The sequence below is a fragment of the Pecten maximus genome, unplaced genomic scaffold (genome assembly GCF_902652985.1).
Source record: "Pecten maximus unplaced genomic scaffold, xPecMax1.1, whole genome shotgun sequence".
In the NCBI taxonomy this organism is placed as follows: domain Eukaryota; kingdom Metazoa; phylum Mollusca; class Bivalvia; order Pectinida; family Pectinidae; genus Pecten; species Pecten maximus.
Genome location: NW_022982864.1, coordinates 45,788 through 73,214, shown reverse-complemented (window position 1 = coordinate 73,214; position 27,427 = coordinate 45,788). Strand labels below are relative to the sequence as shown.

General features: G+C 38.0%; 1 protein-coding gene across 1 annotated transcript; it reads left to right on the top strand.

Moving 5' to 3' along the window:
• The first annotated feature begins 20,914 nt into the window (after positions 1–20,914).
• On the top strand, positions 20,915–25,517 carry LOC117321050. The gene is made up of 4 exons (XM_033875532.1): positions 20,915–21,311; positions 21,644–21,707; positions 24,196–24,448; positions 24,652–25,517. The coding sequence occupies exons 2-4, from the start codon at positions 21,651–21,653 to the stop codon at positions 25,110–25,112; spliced, it is 771 nt and encodes a 256-aa protein (XP_033731423.1). The 5' UTR covers positions 20,915–21,311; positions 21,644–21,650; the 3' UTR covers positions 25,113–25,517.
• Positions 25,518–27,427: the final 1,910 nt, after the last annotated feature.

The window sequence follows — 27,427 nt, the reverse complement described above, 5'->3', positions numbered from 1 at the left end:
TTTAACCCTTTGTTGTCCGTTTGTCAATGTCAGGTTCTTGTTCAGACAACTCTTCCAACAGTTATGTCCCTTTTCCTATGTCTATATAGACAGTATCTTGGCCAGACAACTCTTCCAAAAGTTATGTCCCTTTTCCTATGTCTATATAGACAGTATCTTGGCCAGACAACTCTTCCAAAAGTTATGTCCCTTTTCCTATGTCTATATAGAGAGTATCTTGTCCGGACAACTCTTCCAACAGTTATGTCCCTTTTCCTATGTCTATATAGACAGTATCTTGGCCAGACAACTCTTCCAACAGTTATGTCCCTTTTTGTGTCCTGCGAAAGCAGGAGACATTTAGGAATTGTCAGCACAAGATATTTCCCCGCGATAACTCAACTTTTCTTGGGCTGATCAAAACCAATCTTCATACACACCTTCCTTAGCAAAAGTGCTTTCATTGGATTGCTTTTCAGACCCAAAAATAGAAAATTGATTTATATGCCATAACTCAAGTTTCCTTTTGGCTTACCTTACCAAAGGGGCTTGCATGGGATTGCTTTTCAGGCCCGAAGGTCAAAGGTCAAGGTCACTTACTTAAAAAGTGAAAATTAGTTTCCGTGCCCATAACTCATGTTTTCTTGGGCAGATCAACCTCAAACTTCATAGACATTCCATACAAAAGGGACTTGCTACGGATTGCATTTCATGTCCGGAGGTCAAAGGAAGGTCAACGTCACTTATTAAAAAAACAAAATGTGTTTCTGTGCGATAAATCAAGTTAGATGAAGCTTTTGGAGAGCTTAGTTTTATAGGCCTTAAAATGAAAAAAACTTAAAGACTTCCCTTAAGTTTAATTATGTCCATGGTCCACCTTGAATCTACCACTGTTGTTGACAGAAATCTTATTTGAATTACCTGGTACATGAAATAATGACTTGTGGTAATTGGTAGTTCTCAGGAAGACGTAGAAACCATTGAATTGTATTAAACCTGTTTTGTATGTATAGATGGTCACTTTCATATATGTGCATTATCTGTCTGGAATTCAAAATGTTTTATGAGCTTCAAACGCACAAAATGATTTTCGTTTTGGTTTAAATTATATCATTTTCTTCGTAATCACTCAACATGCTACACAGGCGACACCTCCACTTCCGTGTGATATCTTGTCTGGACGACTCTGCACATGTACTAGAGATATGTCCACTGACTCGAATGTTCCTGTCCTGTCCTGGACATTTTCCCTCTCCCGTTACATAATTTGTGCTCAGATATAGATACTCACCAAAATTGTTCAAGGGTCTAATGTGTCTTCAGGGCTGAAGACTGAAGGAAGGATTGTAGCAGAACTGGGTTATTAATTTCTTTATGAAATATGTGATTGTCAGAAAATTGGATGGATGAAGGTTTGGCACTCAAGATAGAGGGCATTAACTAGCAATTGTAAAAAGTATTAAAAGTCTATGTTAAAACTGGGGTAAAGGAACCACAGGTTATCCAAATTAACATTAATTTCCATCATAACGGTATGGTCAACAAGGGTATAATATTTTACAAAAGATTGAAACAACCTGAAGCCAACCTAACATTATTCAGGTAGCAATGTCCATCTCAGATTCTATCAAATTGTATGTTTTGTGAATTAACATATGACCAGACCTTTCCATTGATACATTTGTGGACCTGCTGACTTTGACCGTAAATTTTGACAAACTTTTTAAAAAGAAAAAGAAAACAAGACATTCCCATTTGCCGACCTAAATCGTGAGGTTTGTCCTACTCTTTTACCAATAATTCTGAATATCAACCCACTCGATAAGCCATGTTGTCTCTTGTTTTACATACAATGTACAATTTGTATTTCAATTCCAATAACCGATTACCTAACCACACTTGAAATGATGAGACAAACGCCCTAAAAACCATTTACATTAAGTAAGCTAGTCTTACAACTCGCCGTACGTGCTTCTACGTGCTGTCTACGGGCAAAAATGGACCAAATAGCAAGGGACACGCAAGGCACCCGTACGGTTTTCCAGCCCCGTAGACCACACCCAAAGGCCCGCAGAAGAAAATTGGCATGCACGTTATTTTCTGCGTGCACCCTGCGATTTCAGAATCGCAGTCAGCCCGCAAGGGGACTGCACGGGGACAGTGCGCTACCCTTGCGTTCTCCTTGCGTGTGTCACAAGTTTAAAATGGAGGGTTAGGCGAAAAAGTCACCTCCAAACAACTACGAGGCACGTACTTGTGCCTCACTTGCCAGTTGCGTTCCCTGTGTCAAGTACGTTGCAAGTGCGTACAACTTACGTGGCTCGTGCTTGTCAAGTGCGTGTACCGCCTAACTCGCAAGAGTGACCTACGGGGCAAACACGTGTTTTACTCCACACGCACGTGCCAGCACTTGTCTTTGGGACAGCACACTTCTATTTCAGTTTCTGTGAAGAGATGGCTCCAAAGAAAGGAAGAAAGGGGCCAGCAAGAGGGACGAGGAGGAGAGGGTCCAGGTAGAGAGGGAGCGTCAATCGACGACGTAAATTTAGACCTGGGAGCTGAAGGTGATGCTGACGATGGGAGTGAGTGTAGCGGTGGGAGTGAGACCGGGAAGAGTTAAGACCAGAAGTCCTACAACGTCGGAGCAGCAGATGAAAATCACCTGGTTTTGAAGCCAACGAGCTGAAGGTTAATTCTCTGTTGCTCCAGACGCTTCCTAGCGAACACGAGAACAACAGCTTCACGGTCTTCTTCTTCGAGCAACCTCCAATAGCTCACAGTAATGGATGTGGTTGTGGTTGGAGTAGCCATGGCGATCTGTCTTTATTACTCCTGGATAAAGGTCAGGGTATAGGAGTAGATGCCGTAGGATGCCAGTATGTTTATCTTGCAATGGAAGTGAACGAGTCGCATAGGCGACTTACGATACCCAAACACGTACGTACCGAGTGAGTGAAACCCACGACAGCCATACTAGAAGTGCACTTAGCACGAATGAGGCGCACGCTGCACGCATGATTAAAAGCGTCCAATTGACCTACGATGGGCGAGCAGCACGCAAGTTGGATGTTTGGTTTGGTTTGCTTTGGTTTGTTTTGTTTAACGTCCTATTAACATCTAAGGTCATTTAAGGACGGCCTCCCATGCGTGCGATATGTATGCGTGTGGTGAGTGCGTATGTGTGTTTTGGGAGGCTGCGGTATGTTCGTGTTAAGTCTCCTTGTGATAGGCCGGAACTTTTGCCGATTTAAAGTGCTATCTCACTACTTGCACGAGCCACTTGCTCCATAAGTACGACACGCTTGCAACACCACAGAAACACTACATCCTCTAGGGGATGGCTACGGCCAATGAATTCGATAAAATTGACGCCCTCCGTGCGTGCAAAAACACGTACGGCGAGTTGTAAGACTAGCTTTAGGCTGCTACCGCGCTCGTGTGGCTTTACGCTATCGCTCAATTGAGCACTGAATTGAGCTCATTTCTGCCAGTCCCATACCTCACTTGGTGTGCATGCGATATTAGGTCAACATCCTAAGGTCCTAAGCACTCTTGTAATAATGAGACAAACACCTCAAGAACCTGTTTACATTCAGTAAGGCTGTTGCCGCACTCATGCTCGCTGCCCGGTCCAGCCGACCAGCCGGATAATGTGGTCTCTCCACCTAGGTGGCGGGACGACTGATGCTTATTTTGACAGGCTGTCACCTCGCAGTTTGTGCACTGGTAACGGCTAGTTTACCGTTGTCCGGATTCTGAAAATGCAGGACATGCAGCGTGCATCCTCCCGCCAACCAGATGGGGCGACCACATTACCCGGCTGCTCAGTCGGGCCGGTCATCTAAACATCATCCAGACGTTTAAAGACATGCAGAACATGAAATACGTCAACTGGGTCCACAGAGATGCTGGGTGTTGTATTCAACCGAGAAGGAAGAGGACATGCACCAACACCGGCACGTGGACAACCTTAAAGATCGATTAAATTAAGGAGATTTAATTTTCAAATAATATAATTTGATAAAAAATATATCTGTATAACTGATATCTAAATCGTGACATTATTGAATATTGAATATCTAAGCGTAACACAGCCATTCAATGTTCGAATGATCGAAATTCCTAGACACGACACATTTAAAATGTTTATGATATCCAAAAACAAAAACAATATATATATATATATACATATAACCACGCTGTACTTTTGAATAATAGACTTGCGGTTTTGTAATGTATACTGTGCATCTGAGTAATGTACAAGATGTCTGAAAACTATTGCGCATAATTATCGAGAGGTCAGAGATAATTGTAAATTTCATTTGTGCTTTGAAATTTATCACAAGAACTTTCTAGAACACTTTTTAGACATTTGCGTAATCTGAAATCCAAACAATAAATACTTGCATCAAGAAACAGTTTTACATGCGCATACAAGTATATTTCTTTGATGTATTTCTTTCGGTTTCTTCATAATTATATTATTAGATAAACAAATACGACATATTTATAACTAGAAATTACCATAGACAATTTGACGGACTTTTCACCCACTAAGCACAAAAGACCAAAAGGTATTATATTTCAAAACGTAAAGACTATTCTAGAATACTTTTAAGTTCCAAATAAAGCCGGCATTAGAGATATTATGTGTCAACAAAGGAGTTGGAAGAGGGGAGATAACGCTGCCATGTTAAAGGTTTTACCAACACCTTGTCAGCTATCCTTCATTAACATCCCTACCAATTGTTGAAACGGCTCGATGGCACCAGCGGAACTGATGAAGACATTTAAAATAGTGGCCATCTTAGATTTTAGCCCGACCCGATAATAGCAACCCTTGGTCAGGATCATCTTAGGATCATTTCAGGCAAGTCATGTATGGACTTGGCAACCGTGGTCCTTGCTATCATGTGTTAAGATACGTTACCAGAGTGTTTTGAGTCTCGCCTTATGATACATTAAAATAAGATTCTAACCATGAATATCATTGTGAAGAAATATTTTAGTTCTGATTGTCATCAAAGGTAATATCCATCATTCGTATAGAATCTGGCTGTAGAAACAGGAATAGATACAACTGATACCGAGTTCGCCTACTTGCCTTGGTAGGAGGACCTGGATAAACTCCAAATTTGGTCGAACAAATGGTTACTCAAATTCCACCCCAACAAATGTAAAGTAATATCAATAAAAGCTTCCAAGAAAAGACATTACTATATGAATGGACAGGAAGGAGAGAGGATTCAGCTGGACAACATCACACACGAACAGGACATTGGGGTTACCATCGATGAGGACCTGAATTTCAAAACTCACCTGCATAACATTGTAAACAAAGCGAACAGCATAGTTGGACTGATACGAAGATCGTTTGTATATCTTGATGAGTCAATGTTCAAGTTATTATTTAAAGCTCTCGTCAGACCACACCTGGAATACGCGGCAAGTGTATGGAACCCATATCGAGTAGCATATATCGACCTGATCGAGAACGTTCAAAGAAGGGCATCAAAACTTATTCCGGGAATCAAAAACCTTACATATGAGGAACGCCTAGAGAGACTAAATCTTCCAACTTTACAACATCGGAGAACTAGAGGGGACATTATCAATGTTTTTAAAATAGTTTAAAAACTTTATGATTATAGAGTAACTGAGAACTTTTTCCAAATGGACAGTTCTAGTAGGACGAGAGGTCACTCTGAGAATTTTTTTAAGAAACGTTGTAATCTAGAATTAAAAAATAATTTCTTCAGTAACAGAATAATATATGTATAGAATAGTTTGCCGCAACATATTATAGATGCAGATACTGTATACAACTTTGAAGTAATCCTAGATAAACACTTGAAACATATTTATTTTAAAGTTTAACATTTTAGATATATTGAGGAAACATAGCCATTGATATAATGGAAATCAATCATTTATTTATTTATGTACATATATTGTTGATATGGATATAGAGGCTTCCAGCCTGCATCCATTAATTATCCTAATAAATCCTAATAAATAATGAGACTGTCAGTACGCTAAAGGGCGTATCTCACTGGCCTGGAGACTAACTGGCGACCTACTGGCGACTCGAGTCTCCGCTAGTCGCGGCGTCGTCGCTGCGACGTCTCCTGGAGACTAACCGAGTCTCCGTGGAGTCGCGGGAGAATCGAACATGTTCGATTTTTTAGGAGACTTTTTTTAGTCTCCAGTAGATCTCCAGCAAGTCTCGGCGACGTCTCCGAGACGTCCCTGCCACGTCGCCGCAACTGATGGAGATTGATTTTGTCCGCGACTAGAGAGACGTTTTCGCGACGTCGCGGAGACGTCTCCGCGACGTCTCCGAGACCTAATAAAGACTTATAAGACTGAGGAGACGTTGCGGCGACGTCTCCGCAACGTGTCCGCGACGCTGCTTGACGTATTTCAGAGACCACGTGACAAACCCCAACCTCACATCGCCGATACTGCCGCGACTAGGGAGACGTTTCCGCGACATCCCGGCGACTTTTCGTGCAAATTGATCGATAACTTCTCGGAAGTCGCCTTGATGTCGTCTTGGTGAGAGTGCACGACATTTTTTCTCCCGAGTCGCCGCACAGTCGCGGCAATCGCGGCGACGTCTCCGCCAGTGAGATACGCCCTTAACGGAATGTCGGAGATGTTGGTCCTTATTTTTATACGTCCAAAACCCGTTTATAATTCACGATAAAAAAACAAAACAAACTTATCCCGAATATTTCAGGGGACCCCATCCTCCCCTCCAACAAAAATAAAAACAAAACAAAACAACATGTAAATGCGACAGAATCATAATAATTTTGAATGTTTGACATCGTTTAAGAAATTAAAATACAGTCCAGTAATTAAGTGATAATGCGAGCCGATTTTTTTTTTTTTTTTTTTTGGCGAGGGGTCTGGTGTCTGTTTTATTTGCATCAATAGATACCAAAGGATTGGGCAAAGGCTTTCAAACTTATATGAAGCCATTTCCCAATGATTTATATGTTTTTAGATCTATCCACAAATGACAATCACAACATGGGATCATCGCGAGCATACATTAGAGAAAATTGATTTCATTACTTACTATGAAATTAAGATATGAACAGCATCCATTTTCAATTTTTGTTCTTGTTTAGGCAGCCGCAGAGATATCCTCAAGAAATGTCACAAAACCATCTTTCCCAGGCGCGGATCCAGGATTTTCGAAAGGGGGGAGGCGTCCAGTAATTTAGTGATAATGCGAGCGCCCGTAGGCGCGAGCCGAATTTTTTTTGGCGATGGGTCTGGGGACCGCCAAGACATTTTTAAGGGTATACAAAAAATGTTCTCCTCCGAAAAAGGAGGGGTCCTGAGGAAACTCGGGCTATGCCACAGGTAGGACGTAAAACTTGTACCTGCTGTCTCAAGAGGCGACTAAATTTGGAATTTTGTCTTTTCTCTTTTTTTTTTTGCAAATTTATTCTCCCTAATGTCTCCCTTGACAATGCCTCAATTTTGGCCTTTAGTAGAGCGTTCGCCGCTGTGAGGAAGGCTTTGGGTTCTGTCCCCTAGCCGAGACATTCCAAGGTCTATAAATTGCAGTTACTGCTCTTGTTTGACGCTAAGCATTTTTGGGAGTGGAACGACTGGTTCGCCCGTTGTCACGGTGACCGTGTGAGGTGTCCTGCTTCGTGGGGGTAGCACTATAACGTCAACATCAGGCTCGAGGAATTACAAGGAGACAAACACGAATATACTACGGCCTCACAAAACACACATTCACTACTCGCATGCATTTCACACACCGGGGAGTCCCCCGTAAATGACCAGAGCTGTTGATGGGACCCCCTCCCACACTCACAAACACTCGCCACGCTCTCATAAAAACATCGTAGTCCCGTGTAAATCCATTACATTTACTTTATTCCATTGAATTGCTGAAGTGTTATTTACATGTAAATATAATCTTAGTTAGTTTCGGATTTTGTCCAGTTAGTTTCGTATTTTGCCAATTTGCTAGCTCTGCTTTGAAAGTTTACGCTGCCTCGTTTTCAATTTCCATGTGCTCGCAAAGGATGAAGCTTCTTCATAATTTTTTACAGGCTCATGTAAAGCTAAATATTGTTATTTGCTGTTTCTACGACCCATCAGCGTTGAATCATGAGTAATCATTAAAGAAGACATAATGCCGGTGCACGCATGAACGATATCATTCAACAAGTGTTAAACAATGAGGAAAACTCTGACGAGGAACAATTTCACGACTCGTTCCAAGAATCCGAGGCAGCCATGGTGGATAACGCTACCGGAAACGAACTTGACATCAGATTAGAGGCAGACGAACCCACAGATAATAACACCGACAATAGCGACCAACAACGGGCCAACGATATTGACGATACAAACAACGTCGAAGCCCTACAAAGACAGTTAAAGGAGTCAAAACTTGCCTGTGCTACAGCCGAATTACGCACACAGATCGAGGAGGAATGTGAGGCTCTAAGAAAAATCACCGGCCCTCGTAAACCACGTGCACGTCAAACAGACTCAGACACGTTTAGTACGCTTGGAACTATTGATACAGGTGAGCCCTTTACAATTCCTAAGATTCGACACCTCCCTTTTTGGTGGCCACTCCTTTCGCTGGGGGCAGCTACATGGGTGGGTATTTCCGGCCTTGCAGAGTCCGAAATACAATTACTGGGCATGTGGTCTAGCGATTGCTTTAAAAGATACTTGGATCAGACCGCCTTCAGCGTCTAGCTGCTGTAAAAGCTTTTTGTGCACCAATTCCCTCTCATGTGCTTTAATTATGTAAAAGGCCTTATAACTAACAAGTACATGTTTAAATACATATGTGATCAATTGATACTGAAAATACAGTACGCGAGGCATAATTCCTCAAATTTTCATAAAGTCATTAAAAGTAACGTCTTTTTAATGTTGTAATTCATTTACTTTGGAACACCAAAAAATACGTATGTACGTATCATTCTATATCTATGTCAGTTTCAGCCATTTTCACGGAAAAGGACAAACCACCATTAGCAAAATTTATAGACTACCAGTAATTATAGAAAGCGGACGGTGGTCATTTTGATGTGCTGGAATCTCAACGTAACCTGTTAATGATAGGATGGACAAATTCATAAGTACATTCTCTCAGAGATTTGTTTATTACTTGTGTATAGATAAAAACATCACTCGGAATTCCACGAGTGTTAAACACAGCAGAGGAGTTCCGAATGTCACACTATATCTTATTTGATGCACCAACATGAACTTCACAAAACCACCCCTGTAACTGTACCATATCCTGTAGAGATATTACGTTATTCGCTCTGTCTGACTAATGAAATCAAAACATGAATAAACGTCATCTTGTCTCTCGGATTAATTAGACTATTAACGCAGACGTGAAATCTGAACATCTTTCAGTTCATGGCAGAGAATCCATTTTTTATTAACAACAATGAAACACCGCTTAAAGTCTCAGTCTTGGATTGCAACAAAAAAATACATCAACGCGTCTGTTTATGACATGTATCCACCTGTTGAACCTTATATATATATATATATATATATACGAGTCAAAAAGTTGTCTTCCTTCGTCATTTGTGTTTCTAAGCTATATATCTATTTATTAGCACAATGTATCATATACGCTCTGTGTTGGTGATCCGAAGAGAGAGATTTGAATTTCCTGTCGTAGTTGTACCGAGAGAAATATATATAATATATGTACAATTCGTATCCATGTATGTAAATACATTGCGATCCAGGTATTCTATATCACCTTATAGACGACTTCCACAATGATCATGTCAGGGTATCGGGCCGACCATCACTGCGCCATTGAAACGTTCTTTTTAAGAACGCCGATGTGGCGCAGCGGTATAGGCTGCGGATATTTCTGTCTAGGCGATTGGGTGCCATAGATCGTGAGTTCGAGGCCCGGTCAGGGCACGAGTCAAAAAGTTGTCTTCCTTCGTCATTTGTGTTTCTAAGCTATATATATATATATACATTATCTGTTTTTATGTTTGTGAGTAAGAATGGGGTTACTTTACATGGAGGTGATTTTCATTAGTGGGTTTTGTCAGCGTCTGCTAGTTGTTGGTTTTTTTATTATAAATGCATTTTATTTTCTGAGAGTTGGTGACCATACTGTGTGGAAATTACTGTTATGGCAGGAACAGGTGTGTACAGAAAGCGATAGATGGGGTTATTGAGATGAGTGGGCAGTAAAATGGAACGGACACCGGAATGTGAAGATGTGAGGATGTATTCATTGACAGTTCTGTGCTTTGTGTGAATAAGAAGCCAATATTATCGTCAACACCTTTGTACCTATCTTTAAACATGAATTAAGTAAGATGGAACGATGTGTACGTCGCTTAATAAATACAAATATAGCATTCAGCTGTTTCGACATGGCTTGAATTTGTACATATGGGAAATGTGCGTGTGTATTTTGCCTCAATTTGATAGTACGTCACAGAAACATATACTGCAAAATACCCCCATTAGGATGCCTCACCTGGGCACACTATGCTGGCAATGGGCGAACCAGTCGTCCTACTCGTATTCCGGATATGCATATACATATATATATACAGTCTGTGTATGTAAGTGTGTCTGAAATTTGTCTTTGTTTCTTTCTGTATCATGTGATAACTTAATGTGGAAAATCTGAATAAAAATGTCAAAAGTAAAAAAAAAGAATTGTAAATGTAAAAAAATCATAAAAAGAAATTCTGAAATAACAGTAATTAAATAAAACATTATCTTTACGTTTACTCTCGTTCACAATTTGCCGTCTGTTTGTTATTGCCTGAACAAAAGCAATGTAGTCCGATTCAGACAGTTTCACAGTTTTTGTTGATATCGAATATTTGAGACAAACAATTTATTCAAGGGTATTGACACCAGCGATGACCTATTTGATGAAGCAACGGACAATGCTTTCAGTATCGAAATACAAAACATGTTGACTGATTGGAGAGAACCCAATGACGACACAATGACGACACAAGGCCTGCAGTTCCTGAGCGAATATTAAATGATCCTCATCAACAAAAGAGACTTAAAACAGTCATAGGAAATGTTCAATGCCAACTACGGCTATACTACCGTATACGCAGTCAAAATTAAGTAAAATCGTTAAATATTTCAAATTACTTTCATGAGTTTGTTTTCAATTACGTTTTTGATAATTATTTCTTTATCGATTAAACGTATGGTATCATTTGTCTAGAGTTTTCCAACTTCAATTTTTGCATATATCTTTAGCATCTGGGTCCGGTTGTTCAAAGGTCTATCAAATGTTAATCGAGGATTAAACCTTCATTAAATCATCATTAATTTTATGCTGTCATTTCCTGAAAATGTTACATTGCACAAACCTTCATTAAAGATTCATTAACTTATAATCGTTTAAATGACCTTTTAAACAATGGATTTTTGAATCCTTGATTAACTAATCTCGATTAAGACAATGTAAATCAAAGCTTGATTAAAAGTTAATGGAGGTTTAATTTAATTGAACTCTGAACAACCGGCCCGAGGTCGCTATATGAACTCGCTAGAATCAGGTTCTAAATGAACATTTTCTTGATTGTTTAAGCCCGGTGCCTTATTTCTTTATCATTTCATCTCAGAATTCTTTGATAATATTATTTGAGAGAAAGTCATACCCTTTACAAGCATCCTTGATAACGTGAACACTTCAACCCTATTCCACATATTCAAACTCTATTCCACATAAACATAGTTATGTGATCATATATTACTTATAAGTAGAATGACTGATAAGGGATAACTTTAGAATACAAATAAGTATGTATAACATGTATATCGACTGGTCATGGCATTTTAACAGTGGCAATACCGGTTATGAACATGGTCGATAACCGACGGTCATGTCGCTCCTGGACAGAGACCTTTTAAAGACCTAGTTCAATATAGCTAGTTCACTAATGACTCGATTAACAACTTTCCCCTGTTTTGTCAACTCCTAAAAGTCAAATGGTTGACGAGGTGATGTTCCAATATTGTTTTTCACAGTTTTTGTTCGTATATATAGAAGTCGGTATCTCTAATACCTTACACAGCCAGAGAATCATCACAGATCACACAAGTAAGTACTATATTGTAGCATAGTCATTGGTAATGTAAGGCTGAGACAATACATGAGGAAGGACCTTAGCAATGTCATACGTAAATAACCTACCATAAACGATAACTAATTTAACAATGATTTCGTTGTCTACGATATGAGAATACAGCTAATTAACATGCTCATTTAATTTAACTTTCATTGAAATCTCTACAGTAATTGCTGATAGTTCAATTGTTTGAGGTTTTGCCAAAATTGTAAATGTTTTCTTCCAATAGTAATTATTCCTCTTATTCATTTTATTTTTGGAAAGTGACGAAAAATCAAAAAAATCTTCAGAAGCATTTAGGAATTCCCTACTTGTAATAATACATAACTAAAAGCGTCTTTGAGTTACACGGAGGCATGGTGGTTATAATAAAATGGTTTTGTTGTTGATTGTTGTTGATGATGAATGAATTGAGTTTATGACGCCGTATACTCTTCTTCTTCATATTTATTCGTATACAAACTTTATATATACATGTGCATATTTACAATATATACAGAGAGTGTTGAAAGGTTATCCCTATGGGGCGCCGTTTTACTATTTATTCCCATTTGGTGATATCACCTATTCAAATGAGTGATATCACCTATTCGAATAGGTGATACCACTTAAGAACTTTTTTAAGTGATATCACCTATTCGAATAGGTGGTATCACATATTCGAATGAGTGATATCACCTACATTCTGTATTCGTTTCATTAAGTGATATCACCCATTCGAATAGGTGATATCACTCATTCGAATAGGTGATATCACTTAATGAAACGAATAGGTGATATCACCAATTCGAATAGGTGATATCACTTATTTGAAAAATGGATTGGTGATATCACCTATTATAATAGGTGATATCACTGATTGAATAGGTGATATCACCTATTCGAATAGGTGATATCACCTATTCGAATAGGTGATATCACCAAATGGGAATAAATAGTAAAACGGCGCCCCATAGTGATATCACTCATTCGAATAGGTGATATCATCAATTGGAATAGGTGATATCACTTATACAATTTCATAAGTGATATCACCTTTTCGTATAGGTGATATCACCTATTCGAATAGGTGATATCACTTAAGAATTTTATAAGTGATATTACCTATTCCAATTGGTGATATCACCTATTCGAATAGGTGATATCACTTAAGAATATTTTTAAGTGATATCACCTATTCCAATTGGTGATATCACCTATTCGAATGAGTGATATCACCTATTCGAATAATTGATATCACCTATTCGTTTCATTAAGTGATATCACCTATTCGAATGGGTGACATCACCTATTCGAATAGGTGATATCACTTATTTGAAAAATGAATTGGTGATATCACCTATTCGAATAGGTGATATCACTGATTGAATAGGTGATATCACCTATTCGAATATGTGATATCACCAAATGGGAATAAATAGTAAAACGGCGCCCCATATATCCCGCCCAGCCTACTGGCCGGGAATGACCCGAGGACCAGTCGCCTATGGTCCCAAGTCTCTCTCTCTCTCTCTCTCTCTCTCTCTCTCTCTCTCTCTCTCTCTCTCTCTCTCTCTCTCTCTCTCTCTCTCAGAGCGAACCTTTGTTTTCACTTCGTTGAAACTTGCCAATTTTTCCAGTCGAAGCGGAGATCGATAAATGGGTTATTTTGCTGTATTTCTGAAATTTTCAGACTAGGTTTTGACAAAACACTCACTTGATGTTAATTATTCATGCACAGATTCTCCTACAACAGCAGAAAACTCTTAAATAATGTGGTTGATCAGTCCATTCAAAATGGCGCCGTCAGGTTGACGTGGAGTAACGTCACCAAGAGATGACGTCATTACTGATTCCCGCACTTTTTGACACTATTAAGTTTTCGATGTTTTTTATTTTTGATGCAATAAAAAGAACATTGAATGGTTTCCCGTTAAATATATAGAGGATATTGAATGGTTTCCCGTTTAATATAACACATATTTCACGAGTATGACAGAATATCGATATTTTCACGAGTGCGAAGCACGAGTGAAAAATATCGAAATATTCTGTCATACGAGTGAAATACATGTTACAATGTATATTAAACTGGAAACCATTCAATTTTCTTTTTATTGCATTTCATCAACTTAAAAACAAAATTAAAAACATCGAAAAACAAATAGTGAAAATGTGCGGGAATCAGTAATGACGTCATCTCTTTGTGACGTTACTCCACGTCAACTTGACGGCGCCATTTTGAAAGGACTGATCAGCGCATTTTAAGCGTTTTCTGCTAATATTGGAGAATCTGTGCATGAATAACTAACGTCAAGTGAGTATTAAGTCAAAAACTAGTCAGAATATTTCAGAAATACAGCAAAATAACCAATTTATCTATCTCCGCTTCGATTGGAAGAATTGGCAAGTTTCAACGAGGTGAATACAAAGGTCTGATTGGTCAAAAACGGAAAACTTATATTTTAACTGCAAAACTTATATTTTCACTGCAAAATCTTATATTTTCACTGCTCATCGCTGCAGTGAAAATATAAGTTTTATTAGTTTGATAAATCTCTATATTTCACTGGCAAAAATGCAATTAAACGGGAAGCCATTCAATATCCTCCAAATACTTCAGTGGTAGGACACCAAGCTACGAGGCCGAAGGAGCATTGTGTTGTATCCTTGAACAAGATACTTTGCTGCGTTGTGTTCCACTCGACTCGGCTGTAAACGAGTACGTGATAGTGCAGTGCAAGAAATGTCGTACAATGTATGTAAGCCCAATAACCAGAGATAATAATTTGTTAACCACTTTGAGACGGTTACGTTGCTGTGTTATAGAGGTATATAAAACTCCAAATTATTATCATTTTTATTTCACTCCATATTTCAGCTCACTTTGCCTGGGAGTAGGACGGAAAAAATGCCTGCCCATGTCTATGTCAACCTATTGGAAAACCAAAACATAATGTATTTGGATAAACATCGCTTAGAACAGCCAGATATACTTGTATTCATACCGGGAATAGAGGGGGAAACCGAGAAGCAACGGCACCTAGTCCAGAATGGCGATATCAGATGTCATGCCGATAAATACGCCACGAACAGACAAGGTCAGAAGGTCAAGCCAACTGAAAGAATGGGAGATAAGTCAGCAAGAATCCAGGAGCAGCTTCCAGTACCTGTTCAAGACAGTCGCTACAATTACCACGTCTACAAAAGATCTCGAGGGGACATTTATATGAAGTACGACAACAATGGTCACGGTCACAGCTCTGAGAGATCTCAGACGTTTCCTAAAGAAGACACGAACAACAACAACAACAACAAGATTATGAAAGTGGTCATAGATAATCTTCATACATTGCCATCCTCTGGAAAACTGGAGATTATGATAGAATTGCCATCTATTTTTCATGAAAACAGCAAATCAGTCTCAGCAGACGATCAATGTACTTTGCATGTTCAGGGAAGTCAAAACGAACTCTATCCGGGACTAAAGGTAAAGAACTGCACTTGTCGAAACTTAGCTCCCTCACTGTTTGACGTTAAAGCGCCAGGGGACAGTTGGCATCATTTGAATATACCCGAAATGAGACCACGGTCATATTCTGATTCCAAAATTCAGTTCCAAAGGCCAGAAGGAAAGAGGAACTCAGCACCGATGTCAGAGAGACGGAAACAAAGATTGAAGGGACAGGACAGTTCTCCCGTACCTCAAATAATGGTGGAAGATTTCTCAGATAGACGTAAGAATTTGCAATCGCGCCTAAAGGATGAATCTGATGAACTGAAGAAAGATCTGATCGACAGCGCTGAATTTGTATCGCAGATTAATCATTACAGAAAAAATTCGAATCCAAGGGAGACTTGAAGATGTCGTCAGACCGCGAGATCATTAATCATATAGAAAAGTGTAGTAATGTATTTTATGGTGGATATATATATTTATTACATAATGTTTTTGATTTTCCTTAACTATACAAATAAGCTGTATTTTGAACTATTGCACTGCTTAAATAATTACCGCAAGGCCATGATTTATTGAACACCTATGACGCTTTTGAATTTGATCACGTGCGAACTATTGAACACCTGTGACGTTTCGAAATTTCCTCCTACCCTTTCAAGCGTCTAAGTCACCCAGATGTCAACACTGCCGACGACTTTTAGGCTTAAAGGAAAGTCGATATGTCAGTGTTCTAACTGTGTTTTAGTGATTATGTTATAAAACAAGTATATAATGGGTGTCTCTGTGCAATAGTTCTGAATATTTGACACTTGGTACTGGTAATCGACCGATGTTCTATTGAACGAGGTCGAGGTACCCATGATATATTTGTATAATATAAAGAAAGAAATATTAACGCGGCAACACATCTTTAGCGATTTCGTTGCATCTCGGCGATTCTTCAGACTGATTTATTCAAAGAAGTTCATTGTGACGTCATATAGCGATGGAATAAACATTTGCTACATTTATGTCACAACAAATACATAATAGGTACGTCAGAGTTAAGACAAAGAGCATTGTGTGTGGTTTATAATATATATATATATATATAAATATATATTGTTGATAGTCGGAGTCGAACTCACAATATTGGTGTTAAATGGTTCACCACACTGCCAATGTAGCTATTAGAGCAAATTGAAAACTGATAGGCCCTTATATATTTTTTGTCCGTTCAACACTGTATACTGTATTCTGAGAAAAAAAATATATTACATAAAAATATATTTGTACATTTTGTATATCCCTTTTGTCACTATTCTACACAGTTGATGTGATGTTTTGATTCGTGTTTTGTTTAGTTTGTATGTAGGTAAGAGAGTAATGTTGGTATATATACATGTTCTTATATTTTGCCTTTTTATTTTGTAAGTGTAACATTGTACTATCAAAACTCCTAATAAAGTCTTTAAAAATATTTATCACTCTTTGTTAGGTAACTGTTTATAGATTTACCAGAGTGCCCCTCGTCTCGATTCAAACCTGACAAGTATTAAGCAAACCTAAATCGAATTCGAATAGCAGGTAAACAGTATCTTCATAGCATTAAAATGATAGAAATCTATCTTCGATCGGTTACTTGCTTTTCCAAACACAAGATATCCCGGATTACACCAAATTGAAAGATTGAGAACCTAATAGATCATGGAAGACATCTGGAGAAGCATGCCAAAAGGCTATAATGTGAGAGCAAACAACAGACTTGGAGTGAAAGAAAGGGACCATTAGTCATGAATAAAGAGAGAATCATGGATGATCGAAGAAGATAGGAAGCAGTTAAAATAGAAGCTCACAAACAGTAAAACAGAATTGTTGAAAAGGAATTTAAAAATTAGATATAGCGACAAAGACAGAGATGTAAAGCGCGACATGAAAGGAAGAAGTGGACAGAAGATCTGATAACCGAAGCAGGAGGACCAGCCAAAAAATGGGCACATAAAAACTGTATATGAGGTAAGTAGAGTGTTTAACAATGACAGGAAAGGCACAACAAAAGCAATAAGGGGCAAAAAGGCACGATTCTGAGCAGCCAGGAAAAGAGAATTAAAAGGTTGAAGAGCACTTTGAAGAAGCACTAAACTGTCCACAACCTGAATATCCACTATATGTAGTAAGTGAAGGAGACACAGTAGGTGAAAGCGATACTGGACAGCAATCTCTCCAAGACTGCATTGCGGTTCCCTTCATAACACCTCTTTAAACGCCTCAAGCAATTTAAAAAAAAACGTATTTGTGGTATGTAATAAAGTTGCTCCAATTTCGAAGTTTCTTCTTGTGTTATTTACTTCTATATGATTCTCAGTTACTTCAGAAAATAATCACATCATTTTAGATGACTTTGCTTGTAATAGGCATCATAATGAAAAGAAAAGCAGACAGAGAACTAACAGGAATAAGATAGGACTTCACCACAAAATTGGAAGGTCTACTGGCGATATTGCTCTAATCTCATCAAGGTTTTAGGATATCCAACAAAAGATGTCAAGCTGGCCTTAGAACAAACGCCAAGAAAACTAAAGTGATGAGGATAAACTTTGACATTAGGGCAGCGTGTCTGGGAGACAGGTGGCGGTAGTGTATCATTGCCTTATATGCCAGTGGGCACGAAGAGGATAGGTGAGGAACATACAGGTGACCTGTTTACCTTTAAGCGTCTACGTGTATTATTATTATTATAAACATTATGATTAAATATCTGATTGCTATAAAACGATTTTTCTCGTCTAACTTACCATAGTTAATGAGAAATTGTATCCATGCGCACAATTATCAGCTTGTAAAAATATATTTGTAGACAGATATGGTAAAATTTGAGATAGTTGGATAAGTAGAAACTCGAGACTTTACGCACACTCAACATTTTGAAAATCATTGGTATGATTTAGAGGCGGGGCTTACCATCATGGTCATGTGCTCTCGAATCGCAACAATTTGGACATACGTCATGACCGACAACATAAAACAATTACTCTAAGAACTCGTCTCAGAATTCTCTTTCAGGTAATATTCCAATTAAAATTATTGATTTATCTTGAACATTTACGTGTCATCGGTATACCTGTATAGATTAAAAACGTACTTTTGATAAGCTTATGCGAAAAAGATTAATAAATCAAATTATTGGCATATGGAATACGTGGACAACAACAGTTTTGAAGTATCAAATACTCCATTAGTTTGACCTCATTTGAACAAACTTGGTAGCCCTTCATCCCAGCATGCCACATGCCTACTATTTGGTATCTGGGCCTGTTGGTTATTGAGAAGAAGTTGTTTAAATGGAAAAGTTGACGACGGATGGACGATGGACGCTGCGCCACGGCATAAGTTCACTTGCCCTTGTGTTATCAAACTTATTGTCACAAAACTCGCTATTCAATCTATTGTTATTACCATATACATACACCGGAAGTGACGTAAATAAGCGATTAACTCCTGGGACCGAAGAAGCCTGTAGCATATCTTTTTATCATTACTGCACTTCTGGCTAAATTAAATATAGATAGTTTGATGTATATATTTGCATGTCCAGAAACCAAGGTAGAAAGAACTTGTATGTGTCTCTGCCTTCTAGAATTCGTCGGTGATCCTATGATCAAACAAGCTGTTTCGTCCTTCCAGGACTTGTCAGTGAGGCCGGGGGCATCAAACAAGCTGTTTCGTCCTTCTAGGACTTGTCAGTAATCCGAGTACTCCAACAATATAACAGGATAACACGATGAGAAATTTATGACAGGCGCCGTGTAACCTCTAACTTCCAAAAAATTCACAAAAATAGCACTCAAAGACACGCAATCACAATTATTTACATTTCCAGGCTTTATTCCGGTAACAACTCGTATTTAAAAATGGCGGCCTGGTAAATACAAAAATGGAATATGTGACAAAACCAAACGAAAAGCTATTTGATTTGTACTTAAATTTGTTTTTCTTGGTACACACATTCCATATTTTTCACAACCAATGCCGCCATGTTCGAAATAGGTTACGTGAAGCGGTGAAAAGGTGAAGCAAAGTGTTTTGCGTCAAAGTATTATTAATTTTGTGTGAATTAGTGATTGGACTGTTTAAATCGGATATATAATACCTAAACTCTAAGTACACACCGTTGTCACCAAGTTTAGACTTATGAATACTGATATTATCTTTCTTTCCGCCCTAAAATCAGGGCGGAACTTGTGCAGTGTCAAATAGGGTTCGATTGCTAAAGGTCGGTTGGCGTCAGAACCAAAAAATAGCTAGAGACCTTTAGTTAGCTGAAGAATAATCCAATGAACACTATACAGTAGTTTCGTCCTTCTAGGGTTCGACAGTGATCATACGAACATCATACAGCTTTCCATCCTTCTAGGACACGTTACTGATGCTAGGGACATCTTACAGTTGTATCAACCTTCTAGGAATCATCAGTAATCTCAGGAACATTATACAGTAGTTTCGTCCTTCTAGGATCCGCCAGTGATCATACGGACATCATGCAGCTGTCTATCCTCGGACTCGTCAGTGATTCTAGGGACACCATGCTGCTGTGTCAACCTTCTAGGAATCGTCAGGGATTCTACTGACACCATACAGCTGAAATAGCTTGATAAGACTGGTCAGTGTATTGGATTTCAGATAAATTAAAATATCATCGAATACGTATGTATTCAAAAATGTCACGCTATCAGCTACCTTCAGCCCACGCAAACCGAAAGGTTCATAGTTGTTTTTTGAACTACTGTATATATTACTCTTACTGTATCTAATTGTATTTCTAGTATTGCTTATTTACCATGTGATTGTATTAATATTCTTTGTCTGGATGAAAGGGCGCATAGCTTCGAAACTTTGACTTTTTTTTAATTGTCCACACTGTTTGAATTGCTTCTTTGCCCCATATGTTGTGAAACAGCATTGCATTTTACGTACGGTTCCGAGGAATCCGGGTAGTTATCCTCCGGAAGGCCTCGTGTCTTTATATTACCTATGTTTTAGCCCTCAGTTATCGGTTAGACTTCAGAGCAATACAGACGTTTATTCCTGTCGTTGCTGTTCTGTCTGACAATATCGTCATACAGATACGATAACTCACTCCTGCCATGTTACACCACTCGATTTCACAACACATATATAATATATTATACATATTCTTTTGAAGAATGACACTGAATTTAAAATTTTGCATTCAAGTAGCAATTTTTGTCAAATATTTGATTTAATAGTTTTACACCATTAATAATTACGCACCTTTTTACCAGGTTTGAAAAAAATAAGCTTATAGAATGTCATTTGAGGAAACCAATGACACTCTGCACTATCGATAGAGGCAATGTTGTCTCGTGGGTTTTCTAGTTTTATACCACTAAATACACTCTGTTATTTGTAACAGTTTCATTTGCTTGCAAATGTTGTTTACAACCGATATGTCCGTTACTGAATAATATTTTTTTCATGTTTGTCCTTATTAAAGAAATACGCAACCAGATGATTTCAGAGAATATCATGCTTATCACGTGTTAGAGTTTGAAGTATATCATTTAACTATCAATCGAAAGAGAAAATAGAGCAGTGACAATGAACACACATCACATATCGAAAGTGAAAGTAGAAGCGTTCAAGTTATTCGACATTGGATTTTAATAAATGTAAACCCAAGGTGCTAAAAATACTTTTCGAGGGGATTTCAAAGCGGGAATCTGGGAAACATTGTTCCGGTATAGGTAAGTAAAGTTCTAATTAGTAGTTTTATATCTACATGATCTGACTTATATAAATGAAGGTTTTGCAGTCTTCGTAGGAACTTCCTTAGCGTACTTTTATTTTATTTTCATATCAGGGCTATATATAGGACATGTAGATATGATATCATTTTCGTTTCTATAAAATGACGTCTGGGGAATGTTTTCTCAGTTTTTCCCTAATTCATTATGTATTATGTATATCAACATGTATTATGTATGTACAAAAGTATATTTTAAAAGTGTGTCATTAACATGTATATACTATAAGAGAATATTGATTAATTTGTAATTTCAATTTGTTTTATTTAAAGTTTCAAGATGACCTATTTCACTTTCCGAAGGATCTCAAACCAGCAGCTTTTTACAGTAGAACAGGTAAGACAGCTTCACTATTCTCATCGTCCTCGTCTTTGTTGTTGTCTTAGTCCTAATTTTTTTTAGCTTTTGATGTTCTCTTGGTGGCAGTGAATCACAGATGATGTTCTGGGTCAGCCACATAGAGATACTGTTGCTGACGTGTTTGCCAGTGTTTTAGATAACGCTTAGGTAAAGTTACCAGTCACTCGTGGCTTGATAAAATAGTACGTCAGCAATAGGATCGGCATTAATATCAAACAATTTACTGGTGGAATTTCCCTAGTAGTATTTTCCGACATTAACACAGGTTTAATAACGACGTGTTCATGAATGGGATCAACTAATTACCGTTTTATAGAACCATTTTACTGAACGGTCATGTCGGGGACACAGATATAGAACTCTCCCTATCCGCAACACTCTAGGGATTACGTTTACTTTCACTTTCTGCATTCCTGGAATATGTAACATAATTGAAGATTCGGTCATCGCCACATGATGGAGTATCAAACGAATCTCGCCGTCATCATACCGTTGAATTGACTAGCTTTGAACTTAGTTGTCGCTCCAATGTGATCTTCAAAAGAAATGCATTAGCTTAGCGATTGGTCTGTACATTTGACACCAATCAAATAGCTAGTTGAGTACCTTCGATTTTGTCATAAAATATTCTACTGGTGTAGAGAGCGAACCGAACGTAACAATTGGAGTATTCATGGTGACGATGGAATCGGTCAGTTATGATGTTTCGATGGGTATTCGTTTTCCTTTTGAGCGCCAGACAAGGAACAAATACCATGTTCGAAAATTTGGTACGTCCTAGCCCGAGGCAAGAGCTGAAAGTCTTATGATGCACAGTTAATTGGTATACGGATATTGAAGATAATGAGACTCAGACTTGGCACAAGTTTTCTTTTTTCGTTTTTAGACTCGCAAAAGGTTTAAGTAATTTATGTGTTTACATTGTTAGTTTTGATGGATAACAGTATACAATGTACATGGAATATGGAAACATGAACATAAATATATCTTTTTTACTCACTGCATGTTAACCGATTATACTATATATTTAACATATCATATTGTGTGTATAGAAAGTAGTTAGGCTAGCCCCCTGTCTCTAGAAAATTAAACTTATAAATAAAATTGAGCGTTACGATTTCGGTCCCTAGGATAAGTCTGATTCTAAGTTTCAAACTAGGGGCAGATAATCTAGTATTATAATATAGCTTGGCAATTCTGAACAAACAAAAGTTGAGGGTCTGGTGGTCAGTCTAGTAAAAAAGTATATGTACAAGCTCAAGATCATCGCATTAGTAATATTCTTACCAAAATGCGTGCATTTGCTTCCAAAAATAAACAATAAAAAGTGCCGAAAATTTAATAATTGTTTTTGACAAAATTCAGGATTTTCATGTGATTTATTTCTGAATGGTGAATTAATTAAGTACTGGCATACTATTACAAGTTTCGCTAGATACTTAACTGAGGTAAAGATATTATAAACCTTTCACATTGTCAATATCTCAATTATCATCTTGTATGTCAATTCAACGTCAATATCTCAATTAGCATCTTGTAGGTCATTTCAACGCCAATATCTCAATTGACATCTTGTATGTCAATATCAAAGTCGATATCTCAATTATCATCTTGTAGGTTAATATCAACGTCAATATTTCAATTAACATCTTGAAGGTCAATATCAACGTCAATATTTCAATTAACATCTTTTAGGTCATTTCAACGTCAATATCTCAATTAGCATCGTGTAGGTCACGGAACAAATGGCAAAACACAGAAACTTTCTATTGATTATTTCTAAATAACTGCAGAGAAGTAAATAACAAAGCTGTCTATTTATTTTATTGGTTATGAATTTGACATAAATGTACATGTATTAAATAGCTTATTCCATAGAATCATATTATATACAGTTATAGTAGTTATAGTTGAAAAGGTAGTATTACATTATACTTCATATCGCCAAAAAAATCCCCTCCCTACCCTTGTTTTTGGGTCCCCGCCGCCGATTTATTAGAAGAAAACCGAAAAACGAGTTCCCACCGCTGCCATGTCGTTTTCTTATTTTGTCAATTACTAATAAATTACTGACACACAGAAATCTTTATCACAGCCCATACCCAACACGTGTTACGCTATTTATAACAAAGCAGCTCGATAAGGTTAAAAAACAACACAATCAAATGAAGCATGTGCGCTTCAAATACGAAAGTACGATGAACTTTAACTTGAAATTGCAAATACGCGAATTTCTTGCAGTTTTTGCATCTAAACTCTACACGAGTGTATTTGAGAGAAATTTCCTGAATTACCTACATTACAATATAACCAGCAAAGGCTTCGTAATAAGGAGAACTGGGCATTGACAGCAGACACCTACCTTTGTTGATCTCTTTCGGCCGCCATCTTGGTATGTCCCCTCTATATCGGGTACACGGTAGTGTCTATGATGTATGTATAACATTTTTCTTTCTCATTACAGAATAAATCATTTATAGAAATCAAGCGTTTCCTTGCTTACCTGGCTTCAGTGACGTTCGACCGTATCGACATTGTGAGGGGTCCATTTATCGTGGAGAGCAAAGAGGATATGACGTCACAGAACGAGATGGCGTTTATTATTCATCCTAAAGAAAGACTCATAAATGGCCTCTGGGAAAGTCGGTCACCTGACATGTTCGAGGGTTGCATGGCAGACGGAACGCGTGTCGGGATGTCTTGTGGTCACGCCGCTAGTAAGGAATTATCTTTCTCTCACAACTATGTGTTTCAATCAAATTATTTAATCCTTTTTTAAAATCTCACATGGTATAGCGAATAATGTACAATCCTCCTTTTATCCCATGTACTCATCTAATGTGAAGTTGGCACTACACTACATTAATACTGCACAAATGCTTCCGAAATATATTATTGTAAATGAGTGTATTTTTTTCAGCACCAGAAAACATTTATCGTTTTTGTCTCACCACACTCAAAGACAGCAATGCGACATTTAGATGCAAACTATGCCAAACTGTGTGGTCACTTGAGGAAATCATCGACAAGGCTGGTTTGTCTGATGATGAAAGGATATTCTTCAAACATCGAATTGACGAGATCACAAGCATCATATTTTTGGAAGGAAGACAGCCTGTTGACAAAGGGGCAACAAATGACCTTTTACGAAACTGCGGAAGAGTAACCATGGGTTACAGTAATATTCCGAATGTTCCAAATATACGCGCATGCCCGAAGTGCTTTCAGTTTATAGAACACATAGAAGGTTGTAAAACTATGACATGTTCCTGTGGTCACGTGTTTTGTTTTAGGTGTCTCCAGGCGGCAGTTGGAGGTTCATTATCCTGTGGCTCGTATTCTTCCGGATGCCCCGTCGCTCCTGTTCAGCAGATTGCTTAAAGATACTAAACCATCGACATCGTATACACTGATTGTCATAAAAATGCATAAAAAACATCCAGTTATTACCTACAAATGCAAAAAAAAGTGGAAAAAATTAACAGTGTTATCAAACTTATTGCCACAAAACTCGCTATTCAATCTATTGTTATTACCATATACATGTACATACACTGAAGGGAACACGAAAAAGGCGATTAGAAATTGCCCAGCTGACTCCGGGATATCAACAAGTGTTATAGAATGTTATAATGCTGTAATTGAAAATCAGAGAACCGTTTTGTCGTATGTAAAAACCTGACATTTGACAAAGGTAAAGAAAATGTACATGGATGAAATTTTCACAGGCGACAGAATGGATACTGAAGTGATGTAACACTAGATCTATAACGGAGACAAACACTGAAGTGATGTAACACTAGTTCTATAACGAGACAAACACTGAAGTGAGGTAGCACTAGTTCTATAACGGAGACAAACACTGAAGTGATGTAACACTAGATCTATAACGGAGACAAACACTGAAGTGATGTAACACTAGTTCTATAACGGAGACAAACACTGAAGTGATGTAACACTAGATCTATAACGGAGACAAACACTGAAGTGATGTAACACTAGTTCTATAACGGAGACAAACACTGAAGTGAGGTAACACTAGTTCTATAACGGAGACAAACACTGAAGTGATGTAACACTAGATCTATAACGGAGACACTGAAGTGAGGTAACACTAGTTCTATAACAGAGACAAACACTGAAGTGATGTAACACTAGATCTATAACGGAGACAGACACTGAAGTGAGGTAACACTAGTTCTATAACGGAGACAAACACTGAAGTGAGGTAACACTAGATCTATAACGGAGACAAACACTGAAGTGAGGTAACACTAGATCTATAACACTGAAGTGATGTAACACTAGTTCTATAACGAGACAAACACTGAAGTGAGGTAACACTAGATCTATAATGGAGACAGAAGTGGGGTAACACTAGTTCTATAACGGAGACAAACACTGAAGTGAGGTAACACTAGTTATATAACGGAGACAGAAGTGAGGTAACACTAGTTCTATAACGGAGACAGACACTGAAGTGAGGTAACACTAGTTCTATAACGGAGACAAACACTGAAGTGATGTAACACTAGTTCTATAACGGAGACAAACACTGAAGTGAGGTAACACTAGTTCTATAACGGAGACAAACACTGAAGTGAGGTAACACTAGATCTATAACGGAGACAGACACTGAAGTGATGTAACACTAGATCTATAACGGAGACAGAAGTGATGTAACACTAGATCTATAACGGAGACAAACACTGAAGTGATGTAACACTAGATCTATAACGGAGACAAACACTGAAGTGATGTAACACTAGTTCTATAACGGAGACAGAATTGAGGTTACACTAGATCTATAACGGAGACAGACACTGAAGTGATGTAACACTAGTTCTATAACGGAGACAGACACTGAAGTGGTGTAACACTAGTTCTATAACGGAGACAAACACTGAAGTGATGTAACACTAGATCTATAACGGAGACAGAAGTGATGTAACACTAGATCTATAACGGAGACAAACACTGAAGTGATGTAACACTAGATCTATAACGGAGACAAACACTGAAGTGATGTAACACTAGTTCTATAACGGAGACAGAAGTGAGGTTACACTAGATCTATAACGGAGACAGACACTGAAGTGATGTAACACTAGTTCTATAACGGAGACAAACACTGAAGTGAGGTAACACTAGTTCTATAACGGAGACAGAAGTGAGGTTACGCTAGTTCTATAACGGAGACAAACACTGAAGTGATGTAACACTAGATCTATAACGGAGACAAACACTGAAGTGATGTAACACTAGTTCTCTAACGGAGACAGAAGTGATGTAACACTAGATCTATAACGGAGACAAACACTGAAGTGAGGTAACACTAGTTCTATAACGGAGACAGAAGTGAGGTAACACTAGTTCTTTTATACACAACACACCAAAACAGTATGAAAGTCAAAAATTTATTGAATGGAACCAATAACTTGTTCAGGCTCATATTAAATATTACCTAAAGGTTTTGGCATTCTTAGGGGCTGCTCATTCTTACAACTAAATAACATCAACTAACAATATTACATAATAAATTTTTACTCACTACTAAAAAGTTACACCTAAACAATTAAGATACTAATTATACTATAGGGGCATGCAACCCCCAAGCTAGAGCGATCATAGCTTAGCTAGCTATGACTAATAGAAAGGAGAGAAACCTAGCTTGAGCGACCTCAAGCCACAGAGTA